Source organism: Eublepharis macularius, chromosome 3 (genome assembly GCF_028583425.1).
Source record: "Eublepharis macularius isolate TG4126 chromosome 3, MPM_Emac_v1.0, whole genome shotgun sequence".
NCBI classification, from domain to species: Eukaryota; Metazoa; Chordata; class Lepidosauria; order Squamata; family Eublepharidae; genus Eublepharis; species Eublepharis macularius.
In genome coordinates, this window is record NC_072792.1 from 53,618,162 (window position 1) to 53,636,162 (window position 18,001).

Consider the following 18,001-nt stretch of genomic DNA (forward strand, 5'->3'; position numbering starts at 1 on the left):
TTTGTAATGCAGACACCCATTTAAAATATGATTCTATAAGCCAGGAGTATGGAGACCCTGGCAAACATGCTGACAGACGCACAGACCATTTTTTGTGGCTCCCAGGGCCAGATCTCTTATGCAATTTAGGTGCAGACAGCACCGTTGGGCCAGCAGTGCAGGAGAAGGCAAGAGGCATGGTTTGTGGTCATTATCAGCTCCTGCGCAGCCAACGGTCAAGCCCAAGAAGAACCCATGAGATGCTGTCAGAGTTGCTAGGGTTTGGCTAGCACCAAGTATATACAGTCATGTACAGCCACCCACCCTTGGTTTGCTAGCACACCAACATCTTCACAGGTAGGAGATATTCAGAGAAGGCACTTGGTGCCAAAACAAAGTCACTGACTGTTGCCATAAGCAACGGTATATATACATTTTCTTAAATACCAGATGCCATAGCTTCATTTAACCTCTACTTTAATTTAATTTATTAGATTTATATTCCGCCCTCCCCACACCAGCAGGCTCAGGGCGGATCACAATTTATTTGAACTGACCACCTTTGTCTCCAAGCTGCACCAATATGCATTATTCTTAACTACCTTAATTTCACATTTATCATAAAACTAAACAAATAAATAGAAGATATGTAGCTGTGGCTCATTTGCACAGAAAGCACTTTGTGGAAGATATGGATGGATAACTTATTCATCACTGGAGATAGCAGAAATATTGACTTAAAATATTTCCGCAATTTTTCAATGTTAAATTCTCAAGGCTTATGGCTCAACTTCTGAGACAATTTAAACTGTATACTATATGATAACAGTAATATTCACTATGGGTCAGGGGACACTACATTCCAAAGGTTCCTACAAGCAGTCTGAGCTTGCAGCTTTGCTGAAGCTAAAGTAGGTACAGGCCTGAATCACCCCCTGAATAGGAGCAGGGCTGGTGCCAGGGTACAAAACTTGAAACTTTTTACATTTTTAATTTTTAATTTCTTAATTTAAATTTTAATGTTTTAAATAAGTGTGAGAATAAATAACAAGTCTTTGTTTTTCTTATTGTGAGCCAAAAATCTATTTTGTGAGCAGAAACAGCAACTTGCATTAAAGATTTGAGCACGCCTCCTTGTGTGTGTGTGTGTGTGTGCGCGCGTGCGCATGTATGTGTAAAAAAGTTTCCCTCTCTCTTTCTTCCCACCTCTCTCTGAACCCAGAGACTCTTGGCAGTAGAAGGAGGGCTTCTCTTACAGGGCCTGCTTGATCACCTTTGTCAGAGAACCCTTTTGGGAACTACCCTCCATGCTCATCCTTCTCCCCCCCCCCACCCTTGGGTTTGAAGTGAGCAACAGCTGACAGCTAAGCATGTGGTGTATAAATATTGAAATAAACTATTGGGGGAAAGGGGGAGAAGGGGTGATATATGGAAACTAGGGGATGAGAGAAGGGAGGTGATAAAGAAGGGGCGCAGTGCGGGGCGCTGCTCTGCTGGAATGAAGGGGGGAGCAGCACTGAGATCAGAGAAGAGGAAGGGGGAGAGAGAACGAAAGGGAGAACGGGGGAGGAAAGTAATAGAATTTAAAACAACAACTTTAAACCAACAACAGTGATTTGCTCCTACCTCTTGCACAGGGACTGAAAGGGAATTGTGTGTATCTCACCTCACTTCCTCCTCCCTCTGCGGCGGTGCACACACAACCAGCCACTCTTTCCACCAAAAGCAGCAACCACCCCCCACCCCCAAAAGCCTGAGGAAAGGTGAGAAGTAGAATTAATGCCAGCCATGGAGGGGGAAAGGGATGTACTAAAAGGAATGACAGGATTGCCCACTGGAAATAATAGGAGAGGCTTGAAGGCCCATTGGAGAAACTGTGAGAGAGAAATACCAATTTACTTCCATGGGCTCCACTGAAATGCATTACAACACAAAAAAAGGGCAAGAGTCCAGTAGTGAAGAAGTGAGCTATGGCTCATGAAAGCTCATACTCTACCACAAATTTTGTTAGTCTTACAGGTGCTACTGGACTCTTGCTTTTTTCTACAGATAAACATGGCTACCCATCGTGATCTATCAACACAGACCCCAGAGTGGTCTGGGACTGGAATGGCAGTGGGTTGGAATGACAGGGGGTGTCATTCCAGTCCCAGAGCCCTGACCCTATTCCCAGAAACAGTCATTCCACTCTTCGACCTGTCATTCCAATCTCTGAGCACAGGTTCTGTTCCTAGAGGCTGTCATTCCACTCTGGGGCTGTCATTCCAGTCCAAGAACACTTCTGCTGTTCCCAGGGGCTGTCATTCCATTGTGGTGCCTGTAATTCCAAGAATGCTTCTACTACTACCAGGGGCTGTCATTCCACTGTGCAACCTGTCATTCCTTCCCAGACCACAGATTCTGCTCCAAGGGGCGGACATTGCACTCTGGGAGTTGTCATTCCAGTTCCAGAACATTTCTTCTACTCCCAGGGGCTGTCATGGCACTGCACTCTGGGGGCTGTCCTTCCAGTCCCAGAGCACTGAGTCTATTCCACAGACTGTCATTCCACTCTGAAACCTGTCCTTCTGGTCCCGGAGCACAAACTCTATAGCTAGGGACAGTCATTGCACTCTTGGGGCTGTCATTCCACTCCCAGAGTATTCTATCTGGTTCTAGAGACCTTTATGGAAAATCCATTCCACATTTTCTTTGCAACTTTTTTTGTGTTGTGATGCATTTCAATAAAGCCCAGGCAAGTAAATTGGCATCCCTGGCTCCCATTATCTCCAATGGGCCTTCAAGCCTCTTCTATTATTTCCAATGTGCTATCCTCCTGTCATTCATTTTAGTATATGGGGGGGGGAGCAAAAAAGAAAGGAGGGAGCAAGGGGGAGAAAAGGTCAGACGGGAGCTCGCTGCTCCCCAGCCAGCTAGAGTCTCTCTTCCTTGCTCCACGTAGAAGCTTTGCCCAAGGCTTAAATTGAGAGAGAGGAGGAGAAGGGGTAAAATGGCAGAGAGAGAAATGTCCCCGCTGATTCTCTAGGTCCTTCCCGCTTTCTCCTTTCCCTTCCCCTTTGCTTTCTTCTGTCATTATTCCGTCTCATCCTCCCCCCCAGTCCCCCCAAAGAAACTTATCACTTTTCCTCTGCTCCTTTCCAGTTTGTGAGGTGACAGGCAGGAGATAGGGAGGAATGCTTGGCCTGTATGCGTACTCCCAGCCCTCCTGCTCAGTTGCTCCGCCCACCCCGGCACCCCCTCCAGCACCTCTGTGCCCGAGGCAGTTGCCCAACTTGCCTCCATTGATGCGTTGCCCCTGAATAGGAGACCACTGGAAACCCCGGCAGTAAGTATAATAAGAGGAAGAAGCATGAGCACATATTAAATATTTACATTTTTAGTTGCATGAACTTTTTTGTTGCCATACTATAATTAAAAGTTATCTTCTTTGATGATATATACTGCAATGAAAGACATAAGTGAGCACTAAGAGAGGGAGGAGAAATGTTGACAGTGTTTTTTTTCTTTTTAACTTTATCTGACCAACCATGGGGTCTACAAAATTCTTTTTCTTAAAAGAAATAAAAAGGACATCTCAAGATTCTATCAAGTATACAAAACATCTCCACTTAGAGATGTGAAGACCCAGGGGAGGGGTGTCAATTTTTCCCCTCAAGGACTTTTTTTTTTCAATTTTACCAAAGAAAAAACTGGAAATTTGAGGGAACACAAACTCCTATGGGTTTTTTGTGTAAGTGAAAGGCTTTTTAAGACAAGGTTTTACTCAATCAAAGTGAGCATTATAAAAATATTTACATAAGACAATCATCAATATTAGACAATTGTTAAGTTTACTGTAAACATACAACAAATGTTCAAGAGTTTATTGTTTAAATGTGAATAATCTGGGCAACAATTAATATACTATATATTTTAATGTAATACATTATTCAACAATTCAGTGTTTTTAATGTTATAAAGTTTAATTTCATACTCAAATATGCTGGTAACTCTACCTAGTGAATGTATGAGAAAGTTTTTGTCCAAATAATACACTTAATTTTCTTTACTAAATAAATTATTTTCTACCCTCACTTTATTTTCCTGCTTCTCAGATGGCAACATTATGACATATGTGCTAAGGAAGCATAGAGTGAAAGAGTTTGCAACTCAAGAAAGAGCATTGGATATATTTGCTTTTTTCCTTGTAGAAAACCAAGGTATATATAAATATGCCAAATAGTACAACTGTATATGCTAATTTGTTACACATTGTGTGATTTTAACATAAGGTTGCCAGCCTCCAGGTGGTAGCTGGAGATCTCCCTGAATTACAACTGATCTCCAGGCCACAGAGATCAGTTCACCTGAAGAAAATGGCCGATTTGGAAGGTGGACTCTATGGAATTATACCATGCTGAGATTCTTTTCCTCCCCCAAATCTCCAGGAATTTCCCCACTTGGAGCTGGCAACCCTATTTTAACATGTCCAAATAAGGTTAGGGCTGATAGGAAACTAAGGTTGCCAGCTCTAGGTTGGAAAATAGCTGGAGATTTGGGGGGGTAGGGGCTGGGGAGTGGCTGGAACTCAGCTGTTATACTGCCATAGAGTCTACCCTCCAGTGTTTTCTCCAGAGGAACTGATCCCTGTCATCTGGGAACTGTCTGTAATTCCAGGAGATCTCTAGACCCCACCTGGATGTTGACAACCCTATAGGAAACTAAATACTGCCAGTATTTCAATTTTTTCTAAAATCGCATTCGCCCCCCAAAAAGGAACCCCCCCCCAAGCCATATCTTAAAAATTTTACGTGTGCAAAATAGCAGAAGATATTAAAATGACTCAATTAAACATCAACATTATTACAATGCATTATAGCCTGATAACTTAAACTTTGTGCTGAAGTTCCTCTCTCCCTTTGGAAAATCTCAAGTAGAAATGAGTTATGGACATATGAGGAAATCTGAGGAAAGCTACTTGCTTAATCTAAAACAGAACAAGAACACACCAAATTTAAGAAGACCTCAAATGGGTTCCAGCAGTAATATATGAAACCTCAAGATAGTTAAACTGCTACTTCTGAATGAGCCACTTACAGGGAAAATCTATTGATAATTTTTTTTTACTATAATTACCATACTCTAAAATAAAACAAGTTCAGCAGGAATATCAACACATAATAAAAACTATTTGTCACAGTTAAACAAGTTAATGATATAACAGCAACGAAAACCTACATTTAAGGACATCACTGATGAGTACTCCGTGATCTGAAGTGTTTCAAGCGTACAACACCAACCTCAGCCCAGTCAAGAGTCTGGAAGAACTGCTGTTAGCTCTCTTACTTATAGCGTCCTCTGCTATTGCAAACTATTGAGTCAGAAAACTGGGGAAACCCCTTCTAGGGATGGGCATTCAGCCTCAGGAAGACTTTTATGCCAGGCTGCCTGGTGCAGCAAACACAAAATAGAACAAAGTCTCCTCTTCTGACAGTACAAAAATAAAAAACTGATTTTTCTTCTTCTATTCTATATTACTTCTATTTTTCAAAAACATAGAAAAACAAATATATAAACTAGAACAAAAGCCTGTCTTCCTCTACTACACAATGGCTTTTCCAAAAATCAGGTAAGTGAGGAACACTGTGTTTATCGTCTAAATCTTTTTCTGATGCAACATGCTGCAACAACTAAAACCATGCACTGATTTGGCCCTAGAACTTCACTGGATATAGCTGCACGGCTCCTACTCCCCCCCCCCCCCACCGACAGTTCCGTCTCCTATACACACACTCCTACTCTTGGCCCCTGTGTATCGTCTCTTTCTACTCCTCCAACCTGGGGTAACCAGGCTGGCACCAAATGGGGATTTCATGAGCCCACTCTTCCCTTACAAATGATCACCGCAGAATTTCAGCTCCTGCTAGGGTTGCCAGCCTATGGGTGATAAAAAAATGGGAGGGGGTGGCTTCAAAGATAGCACAAACAAGGAAGTCCGAGAAGCCACAAACACAATGATACAACTTTATTGGTTCTATACCTTCAGAACCCATGTTAAAGGCACCATGTACAAACAAAAAGCCAGTGAGTCAATACAAATAAAGCTCCTGGCTGGAGTTGGCAACGGGCTGGCCGGCTGAGGCTTTAATCCCGTTTTGCACTATTTGTTTCCTCAAAAGCCACATTATCTGAAAACAACATAAAGAGCGTCAAGTAGGATCTCACCCAGCAATTTGCCCATCCGGCATTTTAAATGTGGCCACTGTAACATCTGTGACCTCTCAGTCAAACTTTCATGTATTACAAATCCCATGACTGGTAGGAACCTTTACAGTAAGTGCTTTTCTACCTGCTCTACTTCATCAGTTGTGTACATAGTCCGCTGCACATGCGGCTTATTATATATTGGGAGTACCACCCGACCATTGAGACTACGTATACAAGAGCATCTATCTAGAATTCGTAATAAGGTCCTTGAGGCTCCTTTAAGTCAGCATTTTGCAGAGCACCACACTCACGAACGGGAATTTGTTTTCTCTGTACTTCAGGTAGTGGATCACAAACAATTGCAAGACACCCGCAGGGATTTGTTGCGCGCAGAAACACGATGGATTTTCCGCCTTTGCAGTTTGACACCTCATGGTCTCAATAACGACATAGACTTCTCTCCATTCCTGGGCTAATATGTTCACTCTTTGAATGAAAGAGATCAGGGTTCCAGCACTAATCATTTGGTTTTGATCATGAATTGTTAGTGGCCCCTTTAAATCGTGCATAGGAGTGGTCACTCTTATTAACAAGATGAGTTTAAATTTTGAAGGGGTTATGCATTGCTCCACCCAGAAATAAACTACCTGGAAGACATTAGAGAGTAGCAGAGAGATCCTACAGATCCAAATTCTGGGACAGGTGAGGTATTTCTCCTTTGGTTGGGGCTAGAGCATAAAAATTGGGCTTCTCAAGGGAATGTGTGCATGTATTGTAATATTGTGAAGAGAAATAAGAGATATTTACTCTGTTCATGTAAATACATCTTTTTATTTTTGTATGTTATATTTGAGCACATTCTGGTTGGATACATCACATGAATTTACTTGATGCTCTTATGTTGTTTTCAGATAACGTGGCTTTTGAGGAAGCAAATAGAGCAAAACAGGATTAAAGCCTCAGCCGGCCAGCCCGTTGCCAACTCCAGCCAGGAGCTTTATTTGTATTGACTCACTGGCTTTTTGTTTGTACATGGTGCCTTTAACGTGGGTTCTGAAGGTATACAACCAATAAAGTCATAACATTGTGTTTGTGTAAACATCGGTGTGCAGTCAGTTTGCTGTATTAGTTTGTAGCAATGAAGGTATCCAATTCCTATGTAGTATAAGCCTTCGGTAACCACAGCTCTCCCTGCCAGCTGCATCTGACAAAGAGAACTGTGGTCCCCGAAAGCCCACACCAGGCGTCACTGGGCTCCCCCAGATCACGCCTCTGTAAAGAGAATCTGTTACCTGTGATAATGTGATAACCATTCATAGTCTCTATTCAGTCCCAGCTTGACAGAGTCAAATTTGCATATGAATTCCAATTCAGCAGCCTCTCGTTGGATTTTGTTTTTGAAAGGTTTCTGTTGAACCACAGCGACCCCCCCAACCCAGCAATACACAACCATCGTTACAAAACTCCAGGAAAAAGAATTCCACATGGACACCCCCTGAGGGCCGTAACTCCTCATTGGACTTTTACATTGAATGCTTCCGTAGACGTGCTCAGGCTGAGATAATTGACAAACAACAACACCTAAAGCAGAACCTCAGCCGTGGAGAAAGAGAGGCCATAAACAGCCTCCAAAATAATTCTGGCATCGTAATCAAGGAAGCTGACAAAGGCGGAGCAGTTGTCATCATGGACAAACAAAATTATATACAAGAAGCAGAAAGACAACTCTCCAACACAACATTCTATAAAATACTACCTTCTGACCCCACTGAACAATACAAAAGGGAACTCAATAAAATATTAAAAACACTCCCCATGGACATACAAGAATGCATCCATATGGACACACCCCAGGAACCACGACCAGGAAGATTCTACCTACTACCCAAAATCCACAAAGCAGGTAACCCAGGACGCCCAATTGTTGCAGGAAAATGCACCATCACAGTAGGAGTCTCGGGATACATGGACTCTATCCTCAGGCCCTATGCCACCAGCACACCCAGCTATTTACGGGACACCACTGACTTCCTCAGGAAAATACAGTCCATTGACAACCTACCAGATGACACCATCCTAGCAACCATGGATGTGGAGGCCTTGTACACCAATATCCCACATGCAGATGGATTGCAAGCCATACGGAATATTATCCAGGACAAAACCACAGCAAACCTCGCCACTGAACTTTGTCACTTCGTACTCACTCACAATTACTTCGAATTTGGTGACAACTTATATCTACAGGTTAATGGCACAGCCATGGGCACACGCATGGCACCACAATATGCTAACATATTCATGACGGACTTAGAGCAACGCTTCCTCAGCTCCCATCCACTGGAACCACTACTATACTTAAGATTCCTGGATGACATCTTCATCATTTGGACCCATGGGAAGGAAGCCCTTGAGAGATTTCATCAGGACTTCAATAACTTTCACCCTACTATCAACCTAAGCCTGGACCATTCTACACAACAGGTACACTTCCTGGACACCACTGTACAACTACATAATGGACGAATAAATACTACCTTATACCCGAAACCAACAGACCGATACTCATATCTACATGCCTCCAGCTTCCACCCTAAACATACCACTCGATCTATTGTCTACAGCCAAGCCTTACGTTACAACCGTATCTGCTCCAATGCTCTCGACCGAGACTCACACTTAAGAGATTTACAACAAGCATTTTTGAGACTACAGTACCCACCAAATGAAGTGAAGAAACAAATCAACAGGGCCAGACTAGTACCCAGAAACAGTCTGCTCCAGGACAAACCTAAAGGAACTAACAACAGAACACCACTGGTTGTCACCTATAGCTCCCAGCTCAAACCCATCCAACGTATCATCAGTGAGCTACAACCCATCCTGGAAAACGATACCTCTCTCTCAGAAGCCCTGGGTGGAAGACCTTTCCTTGCTTACAGACAGCCCCCCAATCTTAAACGACTTCTCACTTACAATCATGAATCGGCCAGCAGAGTCACCAGCACAGGTACCAGGCCCTGCAACAGACCCAGATGCCAGCTCTGCCCCTATATCTACCCAGGGAATACAATTACAGGACCCAATGGCATCAACTACACTGTCTCTGGCTCTTACAGCTGCTCATCCTCCAATCTGATATATGCCCTCATGTGCCAACAATGTCCTTCTGCTCTGTACATTGGACAAACCAGCCAACCTCTACGCAAAAGAATAAATGGACACAAATCTGACATTAGAAATGGAAACGTCCAAAAACCAGTGGGAGAACACTTCAATCTACCAGGACATTCCACCAAAAACTTAAAGGTCGCTGTGGTTCAACAGAAACCTTTCAAAAACAAAATCCAACGGGAGGCTGCTGAATTGGAATTCATATGCAAATTTGACTCTGTCAAGCTGGGACTGAATAGAGACTATGAATGGTTATCACATTATCACAGGTAACAGATTCTCTTTACAGAGGCGTGATCTGGGGGAGCCCAGTGACGCCTGGTGTGGGCTTTCGGGGACCACAGTTCTCTTTGTCAGATGCAGCTGGCAGGGAGAGCTGTGGTTACCAAAGGCTTATACTACATAGGAATTGGATACCTTCATTGCTACAAACTAATACAGCAAACTGACTGCACACCGATGTTTACATTTCCAAGCAAAGGAATGTTTTGATAGCCTCCATGCTAATTGCATTCTGTCCTCTTGTGATTTATGCCCCCTTCTTTCCTCTCTTTCTCTCTCTTTCCCCCTCCTCTTCTGTATCTGCCCAGTTTTGATCAGGCATCTGATGAAGAGAACTTGATTCTCGAAAGCTTATGCTATAATAAAATTGGTTAGTCTTAAAGGTGCTACTGGACTCTTTTTGATTTTGCTACTACAGACTAACACGGCTAACTCCTCTGGATCTATGAACATTGTGTTTGTGGCTTCTCGGACTTCCTTGTTTGTGCTAGCCTACGGGTGATGGCTGGAGATCTTCCAGAATTACAACTGATATCCAGGTGACAGAGATTAACTCCCCTGGAGAAAAATGGATGTTTCAGAGAGTAGACTCTATAGCATTATACCCCACTGAAGTCCCTCGTCACTTCCCCAAACTCTGCTCTCTCCAGTCTCCACCCCCAAAATCTCCAGGAAATTCCCAACCCAGAGCTAGCAGCCCTGCCTCCTGTTTAGAAGACTCTCAAGACAAACAAAATTGTTAGCTCACAACTGCTATTTTTCAACAGTCCCCACCTTACATACATTGGTTCAAATACATAAAAAGTTTTCTGAAATGTTCAATCACTGTGCATTTTTCTTATTAAATGCCCTAAAGCCAATCTTTAAACTGCTTTGGACAGCACTAAACCCCACACCAGCATTAACAGATCTATGTTGGCATAGCACCCTGCCAGCACTAGTGCTGACCCAGCACTCCCGCGTAACATTATACCAACAAAGAACCTGGCATAATATTAATACCTCACCCTCATGCCATGGTCTCAAGAAGAAATCACATCTTTGGTGCTCTTTAAAAGGCAGTTGCTGTAGCTCCTGTCTGACTGCCAGGAATATAAGTCAGGCCCTGGAAACCTGGACCCAACTTGTTAAAGGTCGTAAGTTTAGTTTGAGCCTTAGACAGGAGCCTCCACTTCTCCAGCTGGTGATGCAAGAACAATACATTCCACATAGATAAGCAAGGGAAGGGACTCCCCTGCAAATAACTTCCCCTCCCCCATAACATGGACCTGTGTACTAGCTCAACAAGCCTTCCTCCCTCAACCATTGCCAGAAGTTTTTTCAACAAAGGTGGCAAAAGGTTTGCAAGCATACGGCAGACCCCCCACCCCTGTCCCAAATATGCTGGCAGTATATTGGCTTGCTGGGATGATGTAACCCCATATGCAAAAAGCACAACTACATTTCTGGGTGGCTGCCTACGATAACACCCTGTCTCCAGACTTAGAAACTGGGGAATTAAATGTCACTAAGAAACATTAAACAGTTGTGGTATGTTCAGCTTGGTTGTTGCCTTGATTCCTTTTCTCCATCCCTTTCAGTATTACAGGAACAAACCATTGGAGAACTGGGACTTGAGAAAGTGTACAAAGTTACAAAGCAGGTTTCTTGTTTGACTGATTCAGATTTATAAAACAGAAGCAGCTTTTAACTTGACAGGAATAGCTCCCAAACCTACATATCTTCAAGATACCTGAATCCCTTAATACTCCTAACTAGACCTCCTAACCCTGCTACCACCAAAATCCAACCACCCTGAACTCTTGTCAACTGGCCAGCAGTTAAAACTGCCCAAACCCTCCTTTTTTCTTTCAACATTCCAATCCACCATTTAAAAGTGATTGGCTTAGGCTCCTGGAAGGCGGAACTAGAAATTGTCCACCACCTGCTGCATTTCAACCATTGTTACTGCTAGCCAAACATTCAAGATCCCTTTCACCTTGCAGGCTCAGATATCCATGAAACAGCCGGAGCAGAAACACCAGTTGGTTTTAATGAAACTCCCTACAAGGAATGGGTATGAACTGGTCCAATGATTATGCTACCTCCCCCAACCTCCCTGAAGGGAGAGGCTGGAGGAAGTACAGAAAATTGCAGAGTACCATGCACAAGAGTGCTTCAGCCTTCTTGCTGTTTGTTGCCACGGCAGAACGTTATTCTTTTGATTCTCTCCAAGCAGCCCTGCACATGGGGGAGAGGCCAAGATGGACTCCATTCCAAGTATAGGGCTAACCACCCGCTGAGGCAACAGTACTGGCCATGGATGCAGTCAGCTAGCTTGCATCTAGCCATTCTACTGAGTGACTCCCAAATGTCTTGTTATAGCCTGGCTCCCACATCAGTGCAAACTGCTTAACAGATAGTTGTTTTACTAGCACTGCTGTACCTATCATGGGCATGGAGGGAAAGGGACAGCTCTATGTAGGATTCTGTTCATAAATATAGCCTTTAAAAGGTACAGGGATAGAGAGGGTAAGGTCCATAAAAACTGGAGGGACAGGGGAGGTTTCTCTCACCTTCCCTCCTCTCAATTTTTCCAATGAAAAAAATTAAGACATTTGGGGGAGCACTGAAAAGAAAATATCCCACAAAATACTTTCCCACCCCTTTTTGAATGAGTGGAACGTGTGGACATTGCACAGAGTGCAGCAATTTGCAGCTCACTCACTCACTTTTGGATTGGGTATATTTACAGTTTTGCTTATTGAACTCAGAATTATTTATTCTTTCAAATTTCATGAATATGCCAATACATCCAATTTTATATGCTAAATTGTAAATTATGCAAGTTTTGTAGTTCAAGCAGAAGGAACAGGTTTAGGTTGACAGGAAAATGCATTGCATATATTTTTAATCTTCCAGGTTTTTTCCATGAAAATTAGGGAGAAAAGGTTTTCCTCCCATGACGTTAAAATTTCTAGAAATTTTACTTCAGCATGAAAGATGCTTATTAGACCAAGGGAGCTGGAGATTCCATTAATTTAACTTGCTTTCAGAACTCCATTCCAAACACTGTTCAATAAACGTATGGGTTGTTCCAACTGATTCCTCCCAGTTCATGGCGTACCTTAGTTATCTTCAGCATGGAGCGCATTCTGGGAGGAGACTGAGGGTCATCCATGGTTTGCAAAATTATGCTCTAGCACAGGGGAGGGGACCAACAAGGATCACAAGTCCCCTGTTATAAGCCATGAAGGCTTTATATAGAGGTGGAGAGGAAAGAAATCAAGAATAGCAGCCGGCATATGAATCTTAAACACAATGGAAGAATAATGCACGGGAAGGTGTTAAGCAAAGCAGTTTGAATCTTGGGCACGAGCATTGCACTCCCAGCAACTGGGTCTGATGGTGCAAGATCTCAGCCATACCTGGGGATTCTTCCAGGTATGTGACAACTAGCCCCAAGCAGAGCTTGAACTATGGCCCTCACACATGCCAAACCTGTGCTCTTCCACCATGTTCTTCCTTTCTGACTAGTCTTCCCTGCCTGATAAATATGGATAGTTTTTAGACCAGTATAACTGCAGAGTTCCAGTTTCCCAGTGATGAATCTTTCTCCTGTGTGCCCAGCTGTATGCACAGTAAGAGAAATAGTCTGCAATGTTTTGGGTTCTAGTAGAGACTTTCTCCTTCATTTTACTATGGACCAGCTTGTGTTTCAGCCAACACAAACCAAGCCAGAAAGAAAAGGATGAAGAACAAAGATCTGGATAAAAACGAAGTCCACTCCTAGAAATAATACAATCTAAACAATTATCTTTTAATAAATGAACAACATATTGATATTCTGCAGAACATTCTGACTGTAAACCATAAAAAACCAAATTTATTTTGATGTATTGTCTTCATCAGCGGTCCCTTTACAAAATTTTAAATATACAGCTATTCCTTTATAAAAGAGAAACACAATATACAGAATTAAAATATCGAAAGTGCAGACAATATTGTATTGAACCATGCCTAGCGAGTCATTATTCACACACTTATTTCCAAGACTATAGCAAATAATAAATTGAATAACAGAGGGTAAAATATCTCGGCAAAAACAAATTTACAATTCCCATTTAATAGTAACTAGCGAGATTACTGGTAAAGAGAGATATCTCAAGGTTTACAGTAACCTCGTGTGTTTCTCTCAAGCCACTAAAAAGCCTGCTCATTGCCAAAACAACTTATGTAACTTAAATCAAATAGGATGGGGTGTGCGAAAATTCCAATGCAGAAACATGTTTGGTTGTTACAACAGAAATATTCTGCAGCTTATAAATATGTTGTTCACTATTTAAAGGATACTTAATTTATTTAGACTGTATCGGTTTCTAGGAATAGCCTTGATTTTTATCTATATCTTGGTTTGTTTACCTTTTCTGGCTTGGCTCAGTTTGCTGAAGGCCAAATGGTTCCCCTCCTGGTGAGTTTTGAACACCCTCATTCCCAATTCTCACAGGGGTGTCTTTCCCCAGTGAGTTATGCAGGGGGAGGGGGGGGAGTGATTTCTGCAAATCTTCCATCGTGCATTGTCTTGTTGCTGTCCTAGTGTCTGTGCCCTCCATCGTGAAACTTCACCCTGGGTTCTGAACCCTTGTGAGTGAAAGGCCTTAGGTTTTCTATGAGTGTTTCTATCAGCTGAGCTGTGGAGGCATCGTTATGAAACAGTTGGCGAGGCCATGAGTCCTTCCCTATGTGTCCATCTGTCAAAAGGAATAATTTCGCGGGAGGGTATCTCAAACCCCATCTGTAGAGTTCCCAGGAGTGTGGTAGTACTGGGATCCTACTGGACATGCAAGTGTCCTCTCTGCAGCAGAAAATAGTGTGCCCCATGTTCCTTCTTTACTCTGTTCTCTGTGTTGGTGGGAGAACAGAGATGTTAGGGAGCTGTGCCAACATCACTATGCATTAGCTGGCTATTTCTACATATGGCTGATATGGGGCATCATCACCATGCTGCACTGTGACTACTAAGTATTTGTGGTATTGCCATGCTTCCAGGTAATCTGAGAGCACATAGGATATCAGCTCCCTTTAACTGGTAGTCAGCAACGTGTCAGTATCCAGAACTTAAGAGGGATCCCACCCATGTTTTAACTTAAAGTCAGAACAGGTTTGCAAGGTTATCTGAGGTTACCAACAATCACAACACTAGCACCAACTCTGGTAAAGTCAGACACAAGAACTAGTAGCTCTGGATAGGATTATAAATCTATGTCTATCTAAAAATCTATAAGTCAATGAGGTGTGATTGGAGTATTGGACTAAGTCCGATCTACTGGGAGGGTCAGTTTCAACTTCCTACTTTGCCAGGGAAGCTTGCTGAGTGACTTTCAGTCAGTCACATAGCTTCTGAGCATGTTTTCTCTTTTTCCTTCTACATGATATGAAAGAAAACAGTCAATAGCTGAAATCACATATACACATATGTATATACACAAAATCAAGTCCATACGCTTTAAAAAGTCAAAACTTTGGAGTGGAGGGGGGCCAATATACACTTTCAGCCTGGAAGCTTTAGAACATTAGGTGTGTCTGTGTGCACGCGCGCGTGTTGAAAGGAACTATTCTAATGTGTTCAGGAAGCATTTTACTTTTTATTGTTTAAATGTTGGTATACTTGTTAGCTTTGTCTGTAGTTATTACAAACATTTACTATTGGTGTCAAATCTGGACCTCCTGACAGTCTTGACATGTGGGAGAGATGTATGAAACTCATGCTTACTGTGCAGGAGGACCCAGATTCAATTCCTGCACCTCCAGTTAAAAGATCTCAGGTCACAGGTTTGGGAAAGACCCTCCTCTGCTAGAAATCTGCTGTCAGAGGAGGCAATGCTGAGCTAGGCAGGGGTGAAATAAGCTGGAACAGGCCAGTACAGAGTACTGTGAAGCAAGTGGTACCTTTCACCCTCTGCTTCAAGACCTCAAGAGAGAGAGTACCAGTAAGAAATTTAAGCTGTTTTCATCCCTGGCCAGGATCCACATGAACCAATGATCTCAGTAAAAGCATTTGAAAGTAATAACAATTTATGTGTTTTTAAAGTTTGTCTCTAGAGAAATGCATTCTTAACTCCACAACAGATTGCTTTATTCCTGTGTTCATTTGCTGAACACTCTCTCTAGAAACTTCTCTTTCGCAAAATGTTGAACCTACATGCTATTTCTAACCATAAGTAATTTAATCTTCCCTTTTGTGTCAAGATTTATTTTACTTAATTTTTAACATCACCTGCCAAAATATACTCTTTAGCACTACAGTGTGAATCAGTTCCATCTCTAACACTGAGTATACTTATAACTGCTTGAATAAAAACCATAGATGGTACAGTTCATAAATTTACCAAAACATACTGCTAAATGGTACATAATGTCATGCTCTTCAAGCAGTAAGTTTAGATGCGATAAGCAAGCAAACAGTGTATATGTTTTATCCCCCCCCCCATCTTTCTTTCCATAAAAAATGTTTGATGTTAAGGTATTGTTCTGGCAGAGAAAAACAGGATGTTATCCACAGTTTACTTGAACATTTTAAATATTTGCAATGTTTACACTTAACTATTTAGACATCTAACATTTCTTCCTCCATTGTTACCCTCTTTCCATTCTCTCACAAGCATACACCATACTAATCCATTTCACCAGAGCTCCCATACTGAATCCTGCCACTCAGAGCAGAATATGCCAAGCTCGGCATATTTTTAATCACAGGCAAAATTTGTAACCTAGTGAATAAAAACTTCAACTAACACCTATTATAATCTAGTTCACAAGCTCCGGTGGAATTGCTGAGTTTATCTGCTGCAGTAAAAACAAAAAAGCAATCTCATAGTTCCATTCAGCACATGTATCTGATGAAGGGTATACCAGAGCACAAAAGAACAATAAATCATTAAGTTTGATTTACCACTGCCTATCCAAGCTCACAGCCAGCAATGTGTTATCTAACCTCCACCTCCAAATACTGCCATTTCAGAAAGTCGGGTGCCTCGCCATCAGACAGCTGTTAATAACCACTAGCAAACACAATGGAAAATGGTATTTCAGACCATGAACTTTCCCTAGCACAGACATCACATGTGGACATAGCAACACGGAGGAGCTCCTTTGGAATAGATTCCATTTAACATGACATGTGGTCATTGTCTACACGTGCACGCAAAGGCCTTCTGTTCCCAACCACCCACTTCTCTTTGCAACCCTGAGCCTCTGCACTCTGAGAAGCGGAAGCGCCACTGCCTGGATTTAGCAAGAGTTACATGGCTTTGGTACTCCCAACTGGAAGAGCAACTCTGCCCGAGAGGGCACCGATTACCAACACGTCCGGGGCGGGAGCGCCCAAATACACCTCTTGACATAATGGCCGGAACTGCCTTTACCAAGAGGCTGCCCCTTAATCAAGCCAGCCCAGGACTGGCAACCGCGGACAAAAGGAAGAAAGGCTACGGCACTTGCGAGGGCTCCCGCTTGCGGGGTTGGGCTGGGGAAGAGACCCCCAAGAAAGATGGGGAGCGGGGGCTACAAGCGGGGCTGCGTGTGAGGAATGAGGCTAGGCAGAGCCCACCTGAGAGGGACAGGGAAGGCTGACTCAGCGTAAAGGGGCAGAAGAGGGAGGTCCAGCGTCTGAACACCCCCCCCCCCCCAATACCCAGCTCCTGCTTCCTCACGGCCGGTCCCGCCCCGCTGTGGCTACCTGTCCTCGCTCTTGTTTTTCTGCTTCTTGCCCATGGCTGCTCACAACCGTCTCTCGCCTTGTGCAGGGCCCGGCCAGCCACATCCACACGCGCCTGGGCACATATACGGAGGGGGGCACTGCGATCCCTCCAGCAGCCGTCACCGCCGCGCGCAGGCGCCTTACGCCTCTCCCGAGAAGAGCGACCCGGCGCACGGCAATGCATGGAACGCCAAGCGCATGCGAGGAAGGGGTAGGAGAGGAAGCCCTCGCGCGTGCACAGAACACGAAGTTGTGGGACGTTCGCTGATGGTCGAGGAGGTCGCCTCCTCTGGTCGGAGGGGCGAACAACAGCTTATGAGGCTCGCTCTTTGGACAAGTCCCAGAAGACACTGGTTCTTGCGGATTTGACTGGCGCAGCAAAAAAAGAAAAAAAGAGGCAACAAAATGTAATTTCCCCATCAACTTTTGTAGGCACAGCCTGCTTCTTCAGATACAACGTGATGTTCAGCGTAAGACCGGCTCTGCATCAGTGGGCTCTAATCCATGGAAGCCTATGGAGGGATTTTGTTAAGTGCTTGAGTTGTGCTTATTTTTAGTAGACTTTACGAAAATGTTGTGAACAAAATTAAGTTATGGGGCTGATGCCGGAAATGGGAAGTAATCAGCCTGTGCAAGTGAATG

At 43.3% G+C, this 18,001-nt stretch overlaps 1 protein-coding gene across 2 annotated transcripts in view; it reads right to left on the reverse strand.

Annotated features, from left to right (window-relative positions):
* EIF5B (eukaryotic translation initiation factor 5B) overlaps positions 1-17,548 on the reverse strand; it is a 41,002-nt gene extending 23,454 nt beyond the window's left edge. For both annotated transcript variants that reach the window (XM_054973540.1, XM_054973538.1), the window contains exon 1: positions 17,339-17,548. In XM_054973540.1, the coding sequence (XP_054829515.1) occupies positions 17,339-17,373 (35 nt within the window). In that variant the 5' untranslated portion in view covers positions 17,374-17,548. The remainder of the gene's footprint in view (positions 1-17,338) is intronic.
* Between the last annotated feature and the right edge of the window lie 453 nt (positions 17,549-18,001).